This window comes from Camelus bactrianus, chromosome 3 (genome assembly GCF_048773025.1).
Source record: "Camelus bactrianus isolate YW-2024 breed Bactrian camel chromosome 3, ASM4877302v1, whole genome shotgun sequence".
Taxonomy (NCBI): domain Eukaryota; kingdom Metazoa; phylum Chordata; class Mammalia; order Artiodactyla; family Camelidae; genus Camelus; species Camelus bactrianus.
The window spans coordinates 25,475,628-25,494,682 of record NC_133541.1 but is presented as its reverse complement, the minus strand read 5'-3'; the positions used below and the strand labels follow the sequence as shown (position 1 = coordinate 25,494,682).

At 41.8% G+C, this 19,055-nt stretch overlaps 1 protein-coding gene across 1 annotated transcript; it reads left to right on the top strand.

Moving 5' to 3' along the window:
* Positions 1-2,129: 2,129 nt before the first annotated feature.
* Positions 2,130-18,679, top strand: AMACR (alpha-methylacyl-CoA racemase). Its single transcript, XM_010955552.3, has 5 exons — positions 2,130-2,457; positions 4,554-4,697; positions 5,709-5,869; positions 11,499-11,679; positions 17,918-18,679. Exons 1-5 carry the CDS (start codon positions 2,211-2,213, stop codon positions 18,325-18,327), a joined length of 1,143 nt encoding a protein of 380 aa, XP_010953854.1. The 5' UTR covers positions 2,130-2,210; the 3' UTR covers positions 18,328-18,679.
* Positions 18,680-19,055: the final 376 nt, after the last annotated feature.

Sequence of the window (19,055 nt, the reverse complement as noted above, 5' to 3'; positions counted from 1 at the left end):
TAATCTTCTCTTATAAGGACCCACTCATATGACCTCTTTTTACTTAGTTATCTCTACAGGCCCTATCTCCAAATACAGTCAGATTGTGGGTGCTGAGAGTTAGGACCTCAATATATGAATTTAGAAGGGACACGATTCAGCTCGTTACAGAGGCTATGTGTCCAATGCAGGAAGGAAGTGAGACAGAATGGAAGGGGGCAGGGCACAGCCATTCAAGGAACAACACAACAATTAACATCAAAATGGTGAAAGATTCAACCCCCAGTAGGCCTTGAGGCTCAGGATGATGAGAGATTTAACTTCTAGTAGATCTTGAGCTTCATTATACGCCCATTGTAATATAGTAACATGGTGAGTAACACACCCACAGGCACCGTGGCAGTCCCAAGGCTAGCCACAAAAGATCAAAGAGTGGGAAATGGCCAACTTCCTGGGAATCCCAGCCCCTTCCCCTTAGACTGGTGCTTCCACTTATTAGCATATGAAACCACCAAGTCCATAAAAACCAGCAACACGGGCCTCGTGGCCGCCCCTCTCTCCCCCTCTTCGGAGACGGCCGACATTCTGTCTATGGAGTGTGTACCTACCTACTTTTAATCTGAGCACCCAACCCCCACACCTTGTGGCCTTTCTCTTGCCTTTTAATGTATCTCTCTAAATAAATCTACCTTCACTCAACTGTGGCTCGCTCTTGAATTCTTTCCTGCACGAAGCCAAGGACCCACACTTGGCAGGGCACGTCCCAGGGGCTCAATCGAGACCTGGGACAGAGCCCTCCTGACGCCCCATATCTGTTTTCCTGCATCAGAAGGACCTGTAGTGTGAGATTTCCCAGACTTCTGGTTTGTCTGAGCTTTTCCGTGACCTGTATCTTTGAGCTTATTAGTAAAGTTTCATGCTACTTAGACCTCTGGCTCACGTGAATCTGATCCTGGGTGTTAGCTCAAAGTTTATCTGTACTGTTTATTTTTTAGAAAAATAGACTGGAAGCCACTATGAAAAAATAGTGTGCTGGATGTCTGCTATATCATTTTGTACTTTCTTCTTTCAAGTTTCTCAAAATAAAAATAAAACAAGAGGAGGAGTTAAGGAAACTTATGCCTGAACAAAGGTAGGAACATGGGATAGCAAGGGACGGGGGAGGGGGGAGCCGGGGGATTTCATTAAACAAGGAGGTCATTAGAGGATGTGGCTCTAATGCCCTTGCAGCCTCTGTAAGCAAATCAAGTTTAACCCGGTAAACGCCTCAGTTAGGAAATCAAAGGTTAAGAACCAAATACAAACAACCAACTGGGCTTTAAGGTAAAGCCAATCAATTTCTTCGCTTTGCCTCCGCCTTTTCTCTGTGTTTCTCCCTAGTTCCTAGTGCACTCCTAACTGCAAGGAGTGGGGCTATTTGTGATTATTTTATTGTACTTTTTAAAACAGTGCATTAGAATAAAAAACTTGAAACCATAATTATCCATAGAAATGGCAGGTGCCAAATCAAAAATTTTTTAAAGCTCTCTCGTTTGGCTCTGATGAGCACTGCCCGCTCTAAGTTTTTTTTTTTTTAATAGTCCACATTACTCAAGCCGTGTGTGGAGGAAATCACTGGGTGGGTAAGAAGTAAAAGTGGTGAAAATAGTTTGCAGCTCACTGAAGAAAATACCATAGCATGGTTCTTCTCAACAATTTTTTTAAAAAATCAAAGCTATGTAGTTTCGTCTTTATATTTATTTGGGGTGGGTAATTAGGTTTATTTATTTCAATGGAGGTACTGGGGATTGAACCCATGACCTCGTGCCTGAGAGCTATACCCTTACCCCTTAAATTTATTTTATGAACTCAGTTTTGAGTATTTTACATGCCACTTTCTTAAATATTTATATGCTTTTTTTTCCTCCAGGGCAGGACAGAGGTAGGGTCCCAAACAGCACAGCGGTGGGGATCGCAACAATGAGAGTAAAAGCGTCCTGGGAAGACGAAGACAGGTCTCAGGCTCGTAAAGCCAAGCCCAGAACACAATTTGGAACCCAGCATGGGACGAAAACAAGCTGCTCAGCTGACCCGGCGCCCGCGACCTGGGAAGCGCGCCAAGGCGCGGGCTCCGCGGCAGCGCGCAGGCGCACGAGGGAGGGAGGCGGGGCGCGCACCCGGGCTGGAGGGCGGAGGGCGGAGGGCGCCGGCTGCTCAGTCTTCCTCGCCTTCGGGAGACTGTGCGGAGGTCAATGGCGCTGCGGGGCGTTTCGGTCCTGGAGCTAGCGGGCCTGGCCCCGGCCCCGTTCTGCGGTATGGTCCTGGCGGACTTCGGGGCGCAGGTGGTGCGTGTGGACCGGCCCCGCGTCCGCGTTGACCCGAGCACCTTGGCCCGAGGAAAGCGCTCGCTGGTGGTGGACCTGAAGCAGCCGCGGGGAGCGGCGGTGTTGCGGCGCCTGTGCGCCCGGGCAGACGTGGTGCTGGAGCCCTTCCGCCACGGTGAGCCCCCGACGCGGGGCCGGGCGGGGCCAGGGCCCCGAGGAAGGGAGGGCGCCGGACCGGACGGCCTGAGGCTGCGCCGGGCACACTTTTGCCCTTTTGCCCCAGGAGCCCTTCCCTTCCGTGTCTTTCTACACCTTTCTGTTCTTGGTGATCATTCGCCCCCTGAGACAGTCTTACATACTCGGAGTCTGAGATACTGCTGTTGCCCTGATCTTCTTGTCCCTTTCTCTGACTCCTTCCCAAGTTCCTCTTTTCTCCAGTCGCCCATTTCTATTTGCTTGAGGGTCATGAACCCAATGAGAATCAAACGAAAGCCAGAGAGGCTTTCCCCGGAAAACTGCACATAGGTACATAGTCATTTTGCTGCCGTTTTGGGGCTTGATGTGCCCTGTAAAGCCATCCACAGACCCAGGCTAACTCTCCCTCCCGTAAAAGCTGGTGTTCCCAAGTTCTAGCTTTAGCTTAGTTTCCTTTACACTTTGTTTCTTGGAGCTACCGTATCTATTCCCGTTGTCTTCTGGGCAGAGGATGCCCAAATCTATAACTGTACCCACTTCTGTTAGGACCACAGACCGCCAGAATGTACAGGTCCTGCCCATCTCTCCAGCACTACCCCAGGCACTGCAACTTCCACATATTCCAAACCAAGCCCATCCTCTTCCCTCCTAAAATGGCATCTCCCCCTTCTGTATTATTTATTTCAGTGAATGGAACCAAGATCCACCCAGTTGCCTGAATCAGAAACTTGTACTTCATCGAGAACTCCACACCTTCCTTTCCCCTCACCAGCTTTCAGTTATCACCCACCGAGTCATTCTGCTTTCTGTGACTCAGGGTTCTCTCCACACCTGCTACAGCTTCCTCGACACTGTTGTAACAGCCTTTTTAAAGCTGATACTTGGGTCTGGCACCACTCCAATCTGTTCTCAGAAGACCACCAGAGTTGTCTTGCTTAAATCCAAATCCAAATCCAAATCTTTGCCTGTTGGATAACAGAGAGGCACTAAACATTTGGTGAATGAAATGAATGTCTCTAGGGCACCAGGTACATTTAAACATGTTAACTCATTTACCCTCACAGCCAGATTTGAGTATTGTAATAGTAATTTAATAATTAGGATTGTATCATAATTTAATAATGCCTATTTGAAGTTGAAGGAGGCTCAACATGGTTAAATATGTGAATACAGACATAGCTGCCAGGGGAGGGGATTGTGGCTGATGTTTATCTAGGTGGAGAACTAGACTTCTTGTGTTAATTATCATTTACAATTTATTATCTACTCTTTATGGTATCACGGTCCTCTATCTGCAGTTCCTCGGCATTCCCCAACCACAGGCTGGGTAATGGTATTTACTGTTGAAGAAAGTCTGCATTTAAGCAGACCTGCACAGGTCAAACCGGCCTTGTTCCCAGGTCAGCTGTACTTGCTGGTAACTTAAGAGCAATTAAATGCTGTTGTAGCAAATCTTTCTTTTCACAGATACTTATTGAGCTTTTGTGTAGAGGTACTGATGCAAGGCACTTTAGAGGCCCGTGGAAACTGATGAGGCATGAATCCTGCCACAGGAGCTTCTGAGCTGATAGAGGAGATGGAATATATATATATATACACACACACACAAGTACAGCACAAGGTAGAAAGTGGTAGGCACTGATGCGGGCATGGACAGAGAAAAGATCCTAAAAGGAATAGCAGCTTGTCCAAAAATGAATTTTTGATCAAATGAAGACCTAGCGTAACTTCCAAGAGAGCAGACCATTTCTGATAGATCACCAAGGAGACAATTTGGGGAACTATTAAGGGACCAACTAGAGGGAGGAAGTGTCCACTCTGAGGATCGAGGAGGCTTGGGTATGCCTGAAGGGGTGCGGATGGTGCTAGAGGGAGATAGCACCTTGGGGCAGAAGCCCACATTCCAGAAATGGGGGCTTCAGCCTTTGGGTCCTTAGTTACTGAAAACCCTGTAAACCCACAACAAATGTTATTGGTATTCCTGGCAACAGTGCTGTTTTACGTTTGTCACAGGCGTTCTGAAGGAGGCTCTCAGTTCATGCTGGCTTAAAAACAATTTGTAACTTTTCTCTTAAGGTGTCATGGAAAAACTCCAGCTCGGCCCAGAGATTCTGCAGAGGGAGAATCCAAAGCTCATCTACGCCAGGTTGAGTGGATTTGGCCAGTCAGGAAGATTCTCTAGGGTAGCAGGACATGACATCAACTATTTGGCTTTGTCAGGTATTTTGGAAAAAATAATTTCTCTATGCTTTTTATTTTGTTCCCAGTCAAGATCTACGAGTGCACTGATTAAAAAGAATTTTTTTAAGGTGAAGATTTAAATATTTATCAGAATCAATAAAGAGCATGTGGTTGTTTTAAAAGGATTAGTTTGTCTTGGAATAGTTGTTCTCGACCTCTCCCTGCCTGAACACATTGAAGGGATGGTATACTGTCACTAGTAACATTTACTTACTACACTTGTGGAGTGAATTCTCCAGCAAGCCCCAGCTAGGAGGGAAGAGACTTGGTGGTACTAGAAATGATTGCTCTGTGGTTTGAAAATCCTAATATAGTTTGAAACCCCTTCTCCCCTACTTTATTGAGAATCATTGTCTGAGTTGCCATTTTAGAAATTCTGTGGATACTAGAAAAAACCCGTGGTTTTCAGGTCATAATATCACCTTACTAGAATTTTTGCCTGTAAGAACATGTCTTAGAATGGCCTAATTCTAGATTTCTAAGAACTGTGTTGCTGAATAAAGAAAGTCTCAAATTTTCTGTGTCCACATTCAAAGGCTGAGGAAAACAGTGAGTGTAGAATTGGCTTTTCATATCTATTTAAAAGTTTAATTCCTTTTCTTTTTCTTATGTTTGTTTTCTTGCATTTCTTTCTTATAAGAATAGAAGTGCATTATATGGGTGTAAAGCCAGAAAGTCAATGCATAACAACCATTTTCTTCCCCAAACCCAGTGAATAAAACCTTTGCAATAGAATTCTGAATACATTCATTGGAATAAAGTTTTAGAGAACATGAAACCAAAAACAAAACAAGGAACTTTTTTCAGAGGGAAGGCTTGCTTATAAATATGCTGAACAAGTTTAGATTTAGAAAAGCATTAAGTATTTGTTTTCACTTATGTCAGCAACTAGAGAGATTGGTGTTCCCCTTAGATGTTCATGTATTTATTTAAAAGAGACATTAAATTTATAGTTAGTGTTCCCACTTTTTTTTTTTTTTAATGATGTAGGTGTTCTGTCAAAAATTGGCAGAAGTGGTGAGAATCCATACGCCCCGCTGAATCTCCTGGCTGACTTTGCTGGTGGTGGCCTTATATGTGCACTGGGCATCATGCTGGCTCTGTTTGAACGCACACACTCTGGCAGAGGTCAGGTCATTGATGCAAGCATGGTAAGTGTTAAGTGGGGGAAATGATAAGCCTGCCAGTTGTATGCAGGATGCTATATGGCTGCCTCAAGTCCTCTTCTGAACAAGACAAGATAAATGAGAACTGAAATTTGAATCCAAGTTACCAAGGGTGGCTTTTTCTTTAAAACAGCTTCATATCTTTGACATGTCAGAATGTCATATTTTAGTCATCTATGTGGAGTCAGTTTTCTAGAGGTTCCATGATTCACCTGATTTCTATGTTGTGTTTCAAGAATTTTCCCCACACTTGTGCTTAGAATATGGTTTTCCAGCAGTCTTCCTTCGAACCTGGGCTCCGAAAGTCTCCCTCAGCAGGTAGAAAAGATTCTTAATGATACTCAAGTGAAAGGGACCAGTGTAGACCTGCCTCCTGCCTTGCATCGGGGATGTCATGATGCTCCAGTGTTTTCAGCGTCATACACTGAGCACTTGCCTCGTGTTATCCTAGGCACTTTTCCTGTGTGATTTCCCCCTGTGTGATTTCAAAACAATTTTACTTGGAATACATTGTTATTTTAAAGAAGAGGAAACTGAAGCATAGAAATTTGCCCAAGTTCTCACAGCTAGTTGATGGGAGCCCAGTCCAGCATGACTACACGTTTGCCTTTGGACAGATCTTTGGAGGTAGGGTGGAGAATGGATGTGATGGAGACAAGACTGGAGGCAGAGGGACCAGTTACTGGATTATTGCTGAGAGATAAAGGCAGGTACTAAAATGGTTCATGGTAGAATGGGTCTGGATTTAAGGATTTACTTCTGAAATGTAAAATTGCTGGGATTTGATGATGTATTGGTGGTGAAGGGAGTGGGAGGCATCAAGGTTGGCTCCCCTCTTTCTGGCTTGGAAGGCCTAGAAGGTGGTGTCACTGGTGCCCTGGGGGAGGCATGCTGAAGGAGGCATCCAGAGCACAGACTCCGGTGGCCAGCTTCCCCCACCCCAGCTCTGCTGTTACTAGGTCTGTGATTTGGGGTAAGTTACTTAGCTTCCCTTCCTCAGTTTCCTTCTTTGTAAATGGAGATAACAGTGGTTTCTACCTCACAGTGTTGTCAGAGAATTAAATGAGTCCATCTGTTTTTCACTGTTACGTAAATAACAGCTTGTGGGTTCTGTTCGTCATGAGTTTTGTCCAGCAAAAGTCCCACCACGGAAGAACAAAATTACTCAAGACTTTATGAGGTCAAGAGAGTGAGAGGGAGCCAGAGACCAACTCCCCGAGCTCCTCCAAAGCTCTTGTATTTATTGAGAATAGTCAAACAAAGAAAGTAAAACATGTCATAGGAATGAGTGAGGGACATGGTGTATGTGCAGGGATGCAGGTCAGTAGCTTCAGTTCGTGAAAAACAGAAACATAATCTTAATTTACACTTAGGGAGAAGGTTCCAGTATTGATAGTACAAACGGTTATTTTCAACCTCAGACAATCATGAGCAAGGTTACAGTGTTCCGAACAATTGATAATGAAAATCCGGACCACCACAGAGTCTCCATGCAATAATCAGAAATCGTCTAAGCACACGAAGCAGCCCAGCTGTTCCCAGCTAAGGGCTGCATCAGTCTTCTGTGAGCAGGAGCAGCCTACACGATCCGCCTAGGCCTGATAAACGAAGCGTGTCCTGCCAGTTAGGGCCTGGGACGAATTATGGTTTTCCATAAGCACAAGCAGCCCTGAATCTATGACCTCGCACTAAGCAAAGCATGTCTCTGCTTTTTATGGGGAGGAGACAGGTTGTAGCAGATTGCTGCTGGCAAAGCAGCTTCCAGGCAACTGAGCTGAGTTCCACAGGTAAAGTGGTGACTGGTATTGAGATTTCAGTCTTTTAAGCTTTTGGACTTTTTGCTTTTAGGTAGCAGTATAAAGTCAAATATAGAAAGCATTGGTTTTGATTATACATTTCTTACGTGTTTACATAAAGGTGAAAATACATAAAGGTGAGAATATGATTTGGTAAAAGCAATCATTGCAATATCAAAGTTTGTGAACCCAAGTTTGCACTCCCACAACAGCTGTCTTAGAGGAGACACTCTGTAAAGAGTTTGTTATTACTATTATTAGAAGAAAAGTTCTTTAAAAAAAAAAAAAAGGCATAAAAACTTATTTACAAAACAGAAACAGACTCACAGACATAGAAAATAAACTTATGGTTACCAGAGGGGGAATGGGGTGGAAGGGATAAATTGGGAGTTCCAGATTTGCAGATACTAACTAATATATATAAAATAGATAAGCAACAAGGTTATACTGTATAGCACAGGGAACTATATTCAATATTTTGTGGTAACTTACAGTGAAAAAGAATATGAAAACGGTTATATGTATGTTCGTGTATGATTGAAGCATTGTGCTGTACACCAGAAACTGACACATTGTAAACTGACTATACTTCACTAACAATATATAGATACAAAAAAAAAAAAAAAAAAAAAAGAAAGAAGAAAAGGAATGCAGTTTTGGTCATTTCAAGTTTGATCTGCCTATCAGATACCCAGATGGAATCCCCGAAGCTGGGCACCAGAAGCAGGTTCCAGAGTCCTTTGGGAACCACCTGAGACTGCGGTCCGCTGGGAAAGGGGGCGGGAGAGCTGCGCTTGGGGAGTGGGTGGGCAGATCCCCTCTCTGCTCCCTTCTCCTCCCAGGCCCATCACTCCCTGCCCCCTGCTGCTTCTGGGCCTTGTGACACTGCCTAACAGATACATTCACATTGTGCCTTGAGCTTTGTGTTCCTCTCCGAGGGATTTCAGTAGGAGTGGTGTGTGACTGATCTCTACCTGCCGGAGCCTGCTGGCAAAACGAACAGGTCTGAAGGCGAGGTCACCACAACTAGGAAAAAAGAACAGACACACACACAAAGAATGGGATCGAGAGGGACGGGTCTTGCAGCCTGCCGAGGCAGAGACCTGACACTGCCGCCGTGGTTTATTCAGCAATCCTTTTTATAATGATTAAGAAGAAAAAACATTGCATACCAAGGAGGGTTACATAGTGTGCCTCAAGATCTTTTACAGTGCTGTTTTGGACATATTTATTGTAGTCATAAATTAAGATGTCAAGCTTTCCTTATCTTGTTTTCCTTGGGCAAGGAACAAAGTCCAGATCCTCTTCCAGGACAAACACCTGTTAATCTACAATCTTTAAGGTGGGGTGGCGGGACAGGGAATCTTTGCAGAGCAAGTTTCCCAGGGCTATGTCTTGCAAACAGGGTTGTTAACCCCTGAGTGCTCGACCCTCAGTCTTTGAGGCAGCTCCCCGCATCTACCTCCAGGCCTGGGCCTGGCCCGACAGGCGCTGGTAGTGGGAGCAGGGTCAGGTTTCTACCCGCTGCAGTCCGGGCACAAGGCTAGGTGCTTTGCATACATCTGTCCTCCTCTGACCTTCACGGCTCCCTTAAGGAGGGATGCGCACTCCCGCTTGGTACTAGAAGACTCATAGACTCGAGGAGGCTTACTACCTTCTCAAACAGGTGGCTGGAACAGGTTAGACACACCGCCTCTGAGCAGTTTGACTCCCTCACGGGCATGAAAGCCCAGAATTAGTCACTGCCCTTTCCTGCCCTCTGAGCATGGCCCTTGGTCCAACAGGAAAGAACTAAGAACAAGCCTGAGGCCTTGGGAGTTTGAAGGGAATTTAAGGCTAAATACTTACTAGGTAATAATCTGAATAATTTACTAATAACATGTGATTTCTTATTTATAGTCCAATATAAGTAAAAGATAATTGCTGCTTTCATCAGACTGCGTCTGATCAGAATGACGTGATGATTAGGAAGACAGTAGGGCCTTAGTGTATGTGAAAATGTTGTGAACTTTGTTTAAGGTTCACATTCACGTTAGGGCACAGTGAGTGCTGGCTGAAAACTCAAGGTCAAGTGGATCAGTAAAGCCTCATATTCATTACCGCCCCATCTCTGGGGGCCCTTGTGATACAAACAGTTATAAAAGCTGATTAGAGGGGAACAGATACCTTATTCTTTTAAGCCAGTAGTTTTCAATTGACTTGAGCTGCAGAATCCTTAACCCAGGCCTGCCGGTGAGGACCTGGAGTCGTCTCTTCATCATACTGTTCCCTTGGAAACTGTGGAATGTGGGGGGCGATTTTGCTGTGTTTACCCCTGATCTGGGGCAGCGCATCCGACCGGGGGGCTGTGTGTTGGCACGCAGACCATTGGTCCACTTGAGGAGAACAATGTAAAAGGTCGGGGAACCGAGGCTGCAGTTTCCCTGTGTCGAGGGCTCGCGTCTGTGGCGGCAAACACTACCCATGGGTGAGGCAGCAAGAGAAGCGTGTGCCGGGCAGCCTCGTGGAGAGGTGAGGATTACACTGCTGTGTCCCTGTCGTGTATCCTCCTGTGGCACCAAGTAAAGGCAGGATTAGATGAGAGTGCTTTTGCACCCTGAGTGAGCCAAACTAGACCTGTGATGCCATGAGGGCATCTTTTTTCAACAGACTCATCAGTACATCCATTGTATAAAAGAGGTTATATCTTTGTGTGTGTGTGTGTGTGTAAACATGGGGATCCTTTAAGATCTACGTAACCCTGTTTCAGAAAAAGCAACACCATAGGCCACTTACACAAACTCCACTATTCAGTGACAACGGATGTCAGACCCACGAATTCAAGTGTGCGTGAGCTTTCAAGTTAAAAGGGAACGTTGGGATGTACATAAAGATATATTTTGTATTTGTTTCACAGCCAGTGAGAAATTCCCGTTGGGATGTACATAAAGGTATATTTTGTATTTGTTTCACAGCCAGTGAGAAATTCCATGCTCACAGTTGGAATGGGGTCCCTCTGTTTGTAACCTCAGAGACAAGGATACTTTGATGGCCTTCTCCCTGGGATTCTGGAACTGTTAGGATCATAAAGCCATAAAGATAGGGAAGTGTGTTCTTTACGTGGCCCAGGGCATCCAGCCTAGAGATAATCATATCTGAGGATGCGAATCCATTCCTGTTACTTCAGGACTCAGTGGGAGTTGGCATTCCCAAACTAGTTTGTACTCAGAAAACGCATATACCTGCCACCCATAGTATGTTTATTTTGTACCTTTTTAGTGATTATTAAAATTAAGATATATTAAATACTCAAATTTGTTTTCTTAGGCTTGGAGTCAAACTAAACGAAATTTAACTGTCATGTGATTTACCTTTAAAATGTGATACGCTTCATATATCTGTGTGTATGTGTTTATAGGTATTGAGATCAGGTGATGGATTTTTAAAAACGTTTTTGCTTTATTTTCAACTTTTTTATTCTGATGGTTTTTAATATATGTAAAATTAAAAAGAATATATACTGAATGTCCATGTACCCTCACTTAGCTTCAAAAATTATCATTTTGCCAATCTTACTTGAAAAGAAGAACAAAAATCATTCTTTTAAGTCTTTGCTGAGTAGTATTTCCTGAACTGAAAAGTGCAGAAACTCACTCTGCCATATGCCTGCTCTAACTCACCCTATCAAAATAGTAAGGAAGTTGTATAATTAGATGCAATCTTCCTATATTTAAGATAAGCATTTTTACACGAGTGTTTTTCAAAAACCCAACCAGAAATCAATCATGCTTTTTATAGTCGAATTATCTGGATTCCTACTGTATTCTGTTTCTTCAAAGGTGGAGGGAACAGCATATCTAGGGTCTTTTCTTTGGAAATCCCTGGGACTGTGGAGCCAGCCTCGGGGGCAGAACCTGTTAGATGGGGGAGCGCCTTTCTACGCAACCTACAGGACGGCCGACGGGGGGTTCATGGCTGTTGGAGCAATAGAGCCCCAGTTCTATGAGCTGCTCATCAAGGGTGAGTGACTGTCACCTACCTCTTTTCTGCAGAAGCTTTTTAGCCTCTGTTTTGAGGCCTGTTGAAATTCATGATGTCTTTTATTAAATGTCCCATTATAGCCATCATTATATTGTGGGTCCCTTCCCCCATCTTTTAAATTGGCGAGTAATTTTTCCAGTCTCTAAAATAACTTAGATTAAAAAACAGTCCCTTTTGTGGGAGTTCAATGTCTTTATTACATTTCACACTCAGTAGTGTTGGATATTTACGTCTCCCTTGTGTGCCCACATCTTACCCCTCCCTGGAGATGATCTGCTGGCTCTACCAGTTTTGGTTCCTTGCTAGACTATGTCCCTCATGGTGCTTCAGTGACAGAGGGGTCACCAGAGCACAGAGACACTTTGGGGAATGACATCTTGTTGGAATATGTTACCATTATTTGATGCTTCCGCAGTTTACCTTTCTTGACATGTTGCCAAAAGTTAGGAAAATTTGGAATCTCTTCTTCCCTGATGAAATAATTGGACTGAAGTTATTTGGGTCCTGTGAAAGTTTGAATTTAAAAGTTTACAGATAATTCAGTATCTGAGAAGTTTTAAAATATACTTTGAAGTGGTGTGACCAGCTGGTTGCAGCTCATTTATCTTTCAGCTTTAAGTTTAGAGTTCTTTTGTTCTGTTTGGTAGCTTTTCAGATGCAAAATGCTACTCAGAGTTAATTTGTACATAGCTGAAATGATTATTTTTGCAAGCGTTAGAAAGCATGTTATGATCAGCTGTATTAACTTCACCAATTTAAATATAGTTGGAAGAGCTGTAGAACAGAATGATTTATCTAGATCATATTTTTGTTTTGTTTTGTTTTGTTTTTGGTCCTGAAATTAAAACTAAGACTAGAAGTCTTAATTCAAAATTCTGGACAGAACAGTGCTGCACGAGGGGCTGAGGGCTGGGAGCAACACCCCCTTGCTGGTGGTACAGGGCCCCGGGAAGGAGCTGGGACATACTCAGTGGGGTTTGCACCTTACGCAAATCTTGTGGTTTTGTCCATAGAGAATTTAAATATAGTAATAAAGTTGGCTAATCGTCAGTTGAATTTTATTATCACCATGCATCAGGCAATTCCAAATGACAGTTGAAACTAACTTTTTTTTTGATAAATATTTCAGGAATAGGGCAGTGTGAGCTCTGCGTCAGATCAAATAAAGACAAGCCCTGAGGATGGAGATTTCCAGGGGGCTGTCAGACAGGCCAAACAGTGGTAGTTCGCTGGGGATGGGATGTGGGGGGAGCTCCATCCTTATTTTGCCCCATCCTCCTTGGCTGTTGATCCTACTGGTTTTCACAGCCACTGCAGTTGAGAGCCTGTGGGCTACCACAGAGCTGAGAGAGGGATGAGATTAGCACCGAGGCTCACTGCTCTTACTAAGATTCAGTCATTTTTTCTTGAATATGCTCCTGAGATTGTTGCAAGCTTTTAGTTCATCCTATTTCTAGAGTGATGAAAAAGTTGATCCTGCCAATTTGTGCTAGTGTTCTTGTTGCTTTTATACACGAGCAGATTTTTGAAGGTCTCTGTTCTGCCGTTTCAGAAGTTAACTCCTCTCTGTCATGTGTCTGGTTTTTTTTTTTTTAAAAAAACGTGTGTGTTTGGAATGATCATTTCTAACATCCACACTCCACCTTGATGAATGACCCTTTCTGGAAGTACTGAAAGCGAAACAAGACGTTTTTCTAACAGGCTGATTGCTCCAACACCTTGACTTCTGATCATCTTCTCCTGGGTTTTCTCTTTCTGAGTCTAAACTCTGTAACCCCTCAAGTTTTGTTTTGTTTTTTTTTTACAGCCCCCTCTCTTTGCAGCCACAGCCTTCTGAGGTATCCCTAACCTCCTCTCCTCCTCAGGTTCACTGAAGATCCTTAGCTGGCAGGTGGCTTGTGCTGTAAGTCAGCTTAGCATGTCAAATCAGTTTTTGCTTAATCCACGTAGTCTCTGCCAGAATGCCTCAGCATATTCTTTCTTTTACAATATTTATTTGCAAAAATATACTTTTACTAGTCACATATACATAATTTCTCTCTCAGGCCTCATCAGACAAACCCCCACATCTGTAATGATTTTTTTGAGGTAGTATTAATTTATTATTTCTTTGACCTTATGTGTTGAGATCTTTGAGACCATACCTTCACTTAGCGCTCATTATCTGAAGACAAGGTTTTTGTAAAGCACAGACTCCACAATGCTGTGTCGCTGCTGCTTTCTAGGCCAAAGAAATCTGAAAACAGAGAATTTCATGACATCTTGAGGCTCTTGTTGTAAATCAGATAAGCAATAGAGAATGTTTGAAAGTTGTTTTAAAATTTCAAAATATTATTAAAAGAAAACCTGAAAATAACAAGTGTTGGTGAGGATGTGGAGAAACTGGAACCCTATGTATTATTACTGGTGAGAATGTAAAATTGTGCAGCCACTGTGGAAGAAGGTGTGGTGGTTCCTCACAAAATTAAACATAGAATTACCATATGATCCAGCAATTCCACTTCTGGGTATATATCCAAAGGCATTGAAAGCAGGAATTTGAACAGATATTTGCATATCCATGTTCACAGCGTTATTTACAATAGCTAAAAGGTGGAAGCAACCCACGTGACCATCAGCAGATGAATGGATAAACAAAATGTGTTTTTCATTTATATACATATATATGTATATATAGATATATGAAACAATGAAATATTAGCCTTAAGAAGGAAATTCTGGCATATGTTAAGCATGGATGAATTTGAAGATGTTATGCTAAGTGAAATGATCTTGTCACAAAAGGACAAATATTTTATGATTTTGTTCATATGAGGTACCTAGAGTGGTCAGATTCATAGACAAAAAGTAGAACGATGGTTGTCAGGGGCTGGAAGAAGCAGGGAATGAGGAGCTAGTGTTTGATGGGTACTGAGTTTCAATTTGGGAACATGAAAAGTTCTGGAGATGGATGGTGCTAATGGTTCCAGAACAATATGAATGTACATAATGCCATAGTGCTGTATTCTTAATGATGACTAAAATGGTAAATTTTACCACAATTTTTAAAAATGAAAAAAATTCAAAATAATGTGCTTTTTAGAAAAAAATGTGAACAATAGTTTGTAAAGTGAGAGGCAAAAATTCTCCCTTGTCTTTCCACTTTGGGGACATTTGAGATGTGGCCTTCAAGAACTTTTCTGGTACATATACAAACACAATTAAATTTTTTTTATAATTTATAAATTTACATGGTTATATAATTTTATAATTAATAGCTATCTCTTTTTTATTCAAAGAATAGCAGACATCCTTTTTTGTCAACCCTAAAGATCTTCAGCCTCCCTCTTTTAATATAGCAGCCATGTCATATTCTATTCTATACCTGTCCTAAAATTTATTTAACCACTTCCTTATTCAAGTTTATTTACATTTTTCCAGTTTTTCACTATAACAAATAATGCTTATTATTTATTAATTATTAATAAACATTAATCTTTATATATATCATTGCATACTTATGGGATGCATTTTTGACTGCTTAATATGTGCGTAATATTGTGTTACAGGGCAGTAAGTTTATGACATGTACTGAAAAACAGTAACTATTTTATGTAATTATGTGTGTATATATACGTGTTTGTATAAGGTAGTTTTTTTGGACATCAGAACATACTTTCCCAAGTTTTAAGTGGTACCTGAGTCCCCAGGCCAGTTTCTGGAAGTCAGTGGACTCACAATATCAGAAATTTAATATTAATTATACTGTAAAAACTAGCCACAATCTATAATTGTGTTCCGTGGGGGAGTGGATCCTCTGTATAGGAAGGTCAAGGGCACTGGAAACAGCCCACCCGAACCTCTGGTAGTTCATCCTGTGGACTTGATGTGTGTCCTGGGCAGGATGGGAAACTGTGTGCCAAGCAAGGCTGACAGGGCAGTGGGAGAGCTGGCGTGTCAGAGTCAGGGGTGGAACTTAGGGTCTTTTGGTGGCTAGTATTTTTCCAGTATACAAACTATGACCTGTGGAATCTCGAGTATAATGTTTGTTAGAGAACTGTTGGCTTCAGTTTTAAATGTTTCTCCCTCCCCAGCAGACAAGGCTGTCAGGAAAGAATTTGTTTTGGAGGAGGAAAGGGTAGGGTGGTAATTATATGTATATGTACACACACACACACACACTTTTTTTTTAACAGTTGCTAAGGATTGAACCCACAACTTTGTGCATGCTAAGCACACACTGTACCATTGAGCTATGCCCTCCCACCTTGGCTTCAGCTTTATTTAGTGTTATGATTCTGATCACATTCTCATTTTTTTGAAAAACTGTTTAAAAAAGCATGCAAAGATGTTTCCAGCAGTAGCTATGATCTACATCACTACTTTTGGCTAACTGCTCATTTTATGTGTTTTTCAGTCACAGAGTTTGGGACTATCAGGAGAGAGAAAGCAAAGTGAAACACATCCTTAGAAACATTTCTTTGTAGATGACAGTGATCACCCTGAAACAATAGCTCTGTATCTTCCCTGGTATTTGAATGAGACAAGTGGCTACAGAGAAAAATGTACTTATATATCCCACAGGTGTTTTTTCACAACTATCCAGAACTACATGAGTTCTCCTTATTTCCTTATATCCCCCAAACCCAAAGAAAAGCCTGCAGTGTTCATGTCTTCTTACCTCTGTAGGTAAGCTTATATCAAGCTTATTATAAGCTACTCTGCATCTTCAGAGTAGCTTATAATATGTTTTTCAGAACAGTAGATGAGGAAAGGGTGATAAAGGTGAGAATTATTTAACTAACTTGGCTAAACATGCAAAATATTATACTTGGCTAAATTTATGCAAAGTTTAAATTCAGAAACCCTCTTATGCATGAGGAAATAAAAATGACAGTTACACCAAACCCCAGCAAAGTGGCCCTTTGGGTATAATTTAATCAGAACTGGCGTTCAGGTGTTTCTGCAGGGGTAGGTGCTTATAATCAATAAAGGAAGCCCAGACCGGTCATAGGTCAGAGAAGCCATCCTTCCTGGGAAATCCCATGTGGATGCTTTCATCCTCTCTGCACCCTATGTTGATGGGTCCCTTCAAGGCTCTTTATACTTGAGAGAAACAATCTGCCTGTCCCCTATTAATTGGCTGGCTGATTCCTTTCTGTCCTGTTTGTTATAGGAACAATTTACATTTGTCTTTGGTTACTTTACAAGTCCTTTGTTCCTAGTTGACAGCAAGGTTGTAAGAAAGCAAAGAGGCAAATATCACTGCTCTACTAGAGCTCCTCTGTTGGACAAAAATAAAAGAGAAATGAATATTATGTATAAAATTGCAATCTTGAATTTAATTATTTATCTTTAGGCTTCCTCGAAAACAAGAATAGAGGCATACATTGGAGACTTTGCGGTTTGGGTTCTGGCTACCTTAATAAAGCAGCTATTGCAATAAAGCGAGTCACATGAATTTTTTGGTTTCCCAGTGCATATAAAAACTATGTTTATATTGTAGTCTATTGAGTATGCAATAAGACTGTCTAAAAAGACAACATACATACCTTAATCAAAAAATCATTTTATTGCTGAAAAATACTAACCATCATTTGAACCTTCAGTGTGTTGTAATCTTTTTGCCAGTGGAGTGTTTGAAATATTGTGAGAATTACAAAATGTGACACAGAGACATGCTGTTGGAAAAATGGCACCGACAGAATCGGTCCACACAGGTTTGTGGCACAAACCTTCAATTTGTAAAAATTCATTATCTGTGAAGTGCAAGAAAGTGAAGCACAATAAAACGAGGTGTGCCTGCAGTGATACGCAAATTCGTTTAGATTTTAGCTTTTGCAGGATCTGGGAACACTATGAAATACGGTGTTATTTTAATTCAGTGTGACAGATAATAACATCATGAGAAAATTTATTTTTGAAAACCTACTCAGAGTAAAGAAATCGATTTCTGGAAACTGGACCCTTAAAAATAGACTAACTTTTGATGAAAGGTAAATAATGAAATCTTGGCAAAGACTTGGAAAGTGTGTTTGAGTCCTTCTGCCCCTACTACCTTCTCCAGCCTTTGGCTCTAACTTCAAGTTGGGTTTGAATTTCTTCTCTTGACTCACTGGAGAAACTCCTCTAGAACGTCTTATTTGGGAGCATACGGTGAGTTCAACATTCAGTTGTCATTGACTATAGTCACTCCACCCAAAGCACACTAATTTAAGAAATTGTGTTTTTCTCTCAGGACTTGGGCTAAAGCCTGATGAACTTCCCCATCAGATGAGCACAACTGATTGGCCAGAAATGAAGAAGAAATTTGCAGATGTATTTGCAAAGAAGACAAAGGCAGAGTGGTGTCAGATCTTTGATGGCACAGATGCATGTGTGACTCCTGTTCTGACTTTTGAAGAGGTTACCCATCATGGTCACAACCAAGATCGGGGCTCATTTATTACTGATAGGGAGCAGGGCGTGATTCCCCGCCCTGCACCTCTGTTGTCCAATACCCCAGCTATCCCTTCTTCCAAAAGGGATCCTTTTGTAGGAGAACACACTGAAGAGGTACTTCAAGAGTTTGGGTTCAGCGAAGAAGAGATCAATCAGCTTAAGTCCGATAAAATTATTGAAAGTAATAAACCAAGAGCTAATCTCTAAGTTCAAGCTGCACAATTCAAGTGAATCTGAATATTGCATTTATAGTTTAGAATAGTATTAAAAAATTTTATGCCTGGAAATGTGAAAACACAGTATCACAGTGGTCTAACTATTCTAATCAGGTAACAAGACTGATTATAGAGTAATGATTGAATTTGAAAATGATTAACATCATGGTTTTTGGTTTAGGAATATTTTTAGTTTACCTGTACTAAATTGTGGCAGTTTTTCTGCCTTCCAAATTACTTAGTAGGTTATATTTGTTGATTTAAAATACTTACATGTTCATAATATACTTTAAATGAATTAATATAATGCTTTTTATTAAATAAAGCTTTTTTTTTCCCGTGAAGTTTACTCATCCTTTTATGTTTGTGGAAAGGTTTCAAGAGAGTTCTTTAAACATCACCAGAATAGCCTTTTGTTACTGAAATATTTTAGGTTCTCCTGTTAACCAGAATGAACATTCTTAGATAGAAAAGCTGATCCTTTTAATTGATAAGGAAATCATTCAGCCAGTGTCTTTGAACTGGAATTTTAGAAAATGTTCTTGAGGTTCCCTTCAGGTAACCACCGCTCCTCCACTTGGACCACTCGGCTGAGAGTCCTGCTCCTGTGTAGCTTCCTGTTAGCATCACCCAAATGTGTCTCTTTCTCAGTAAATTGCACCATCATCCATTTGAAAGTCTTACTAGACTTCTTTTACCAGTCTCTGCTCTCACTCCCAT

Bases quoted from the DNA above. Each gene is read 5' to 3' on its own strand.
- AMACR (XM_010955552.3), top strand. From the start codon at position 2,211: ATGGCGCTGCGGGGCGTTTCGGTCCTGGAGCTAGCGGGCCTGGCCCCG. The intron at 2,458-4,553 runs GTGAGCCCCCGA...TTTTCTCTTAAG, and splicing joins GCTGGAGCCCTTCCGCCACG to GTGTCATGGAAAAACTCCAG. The intron at 11,680-17,917 runs GTGAGTGACTGT...TTTTTCTCTCAG, and splicing joins CTATGAGCTGCTCATCAAGG to GACTTGGGCTAAAGCCTGAT.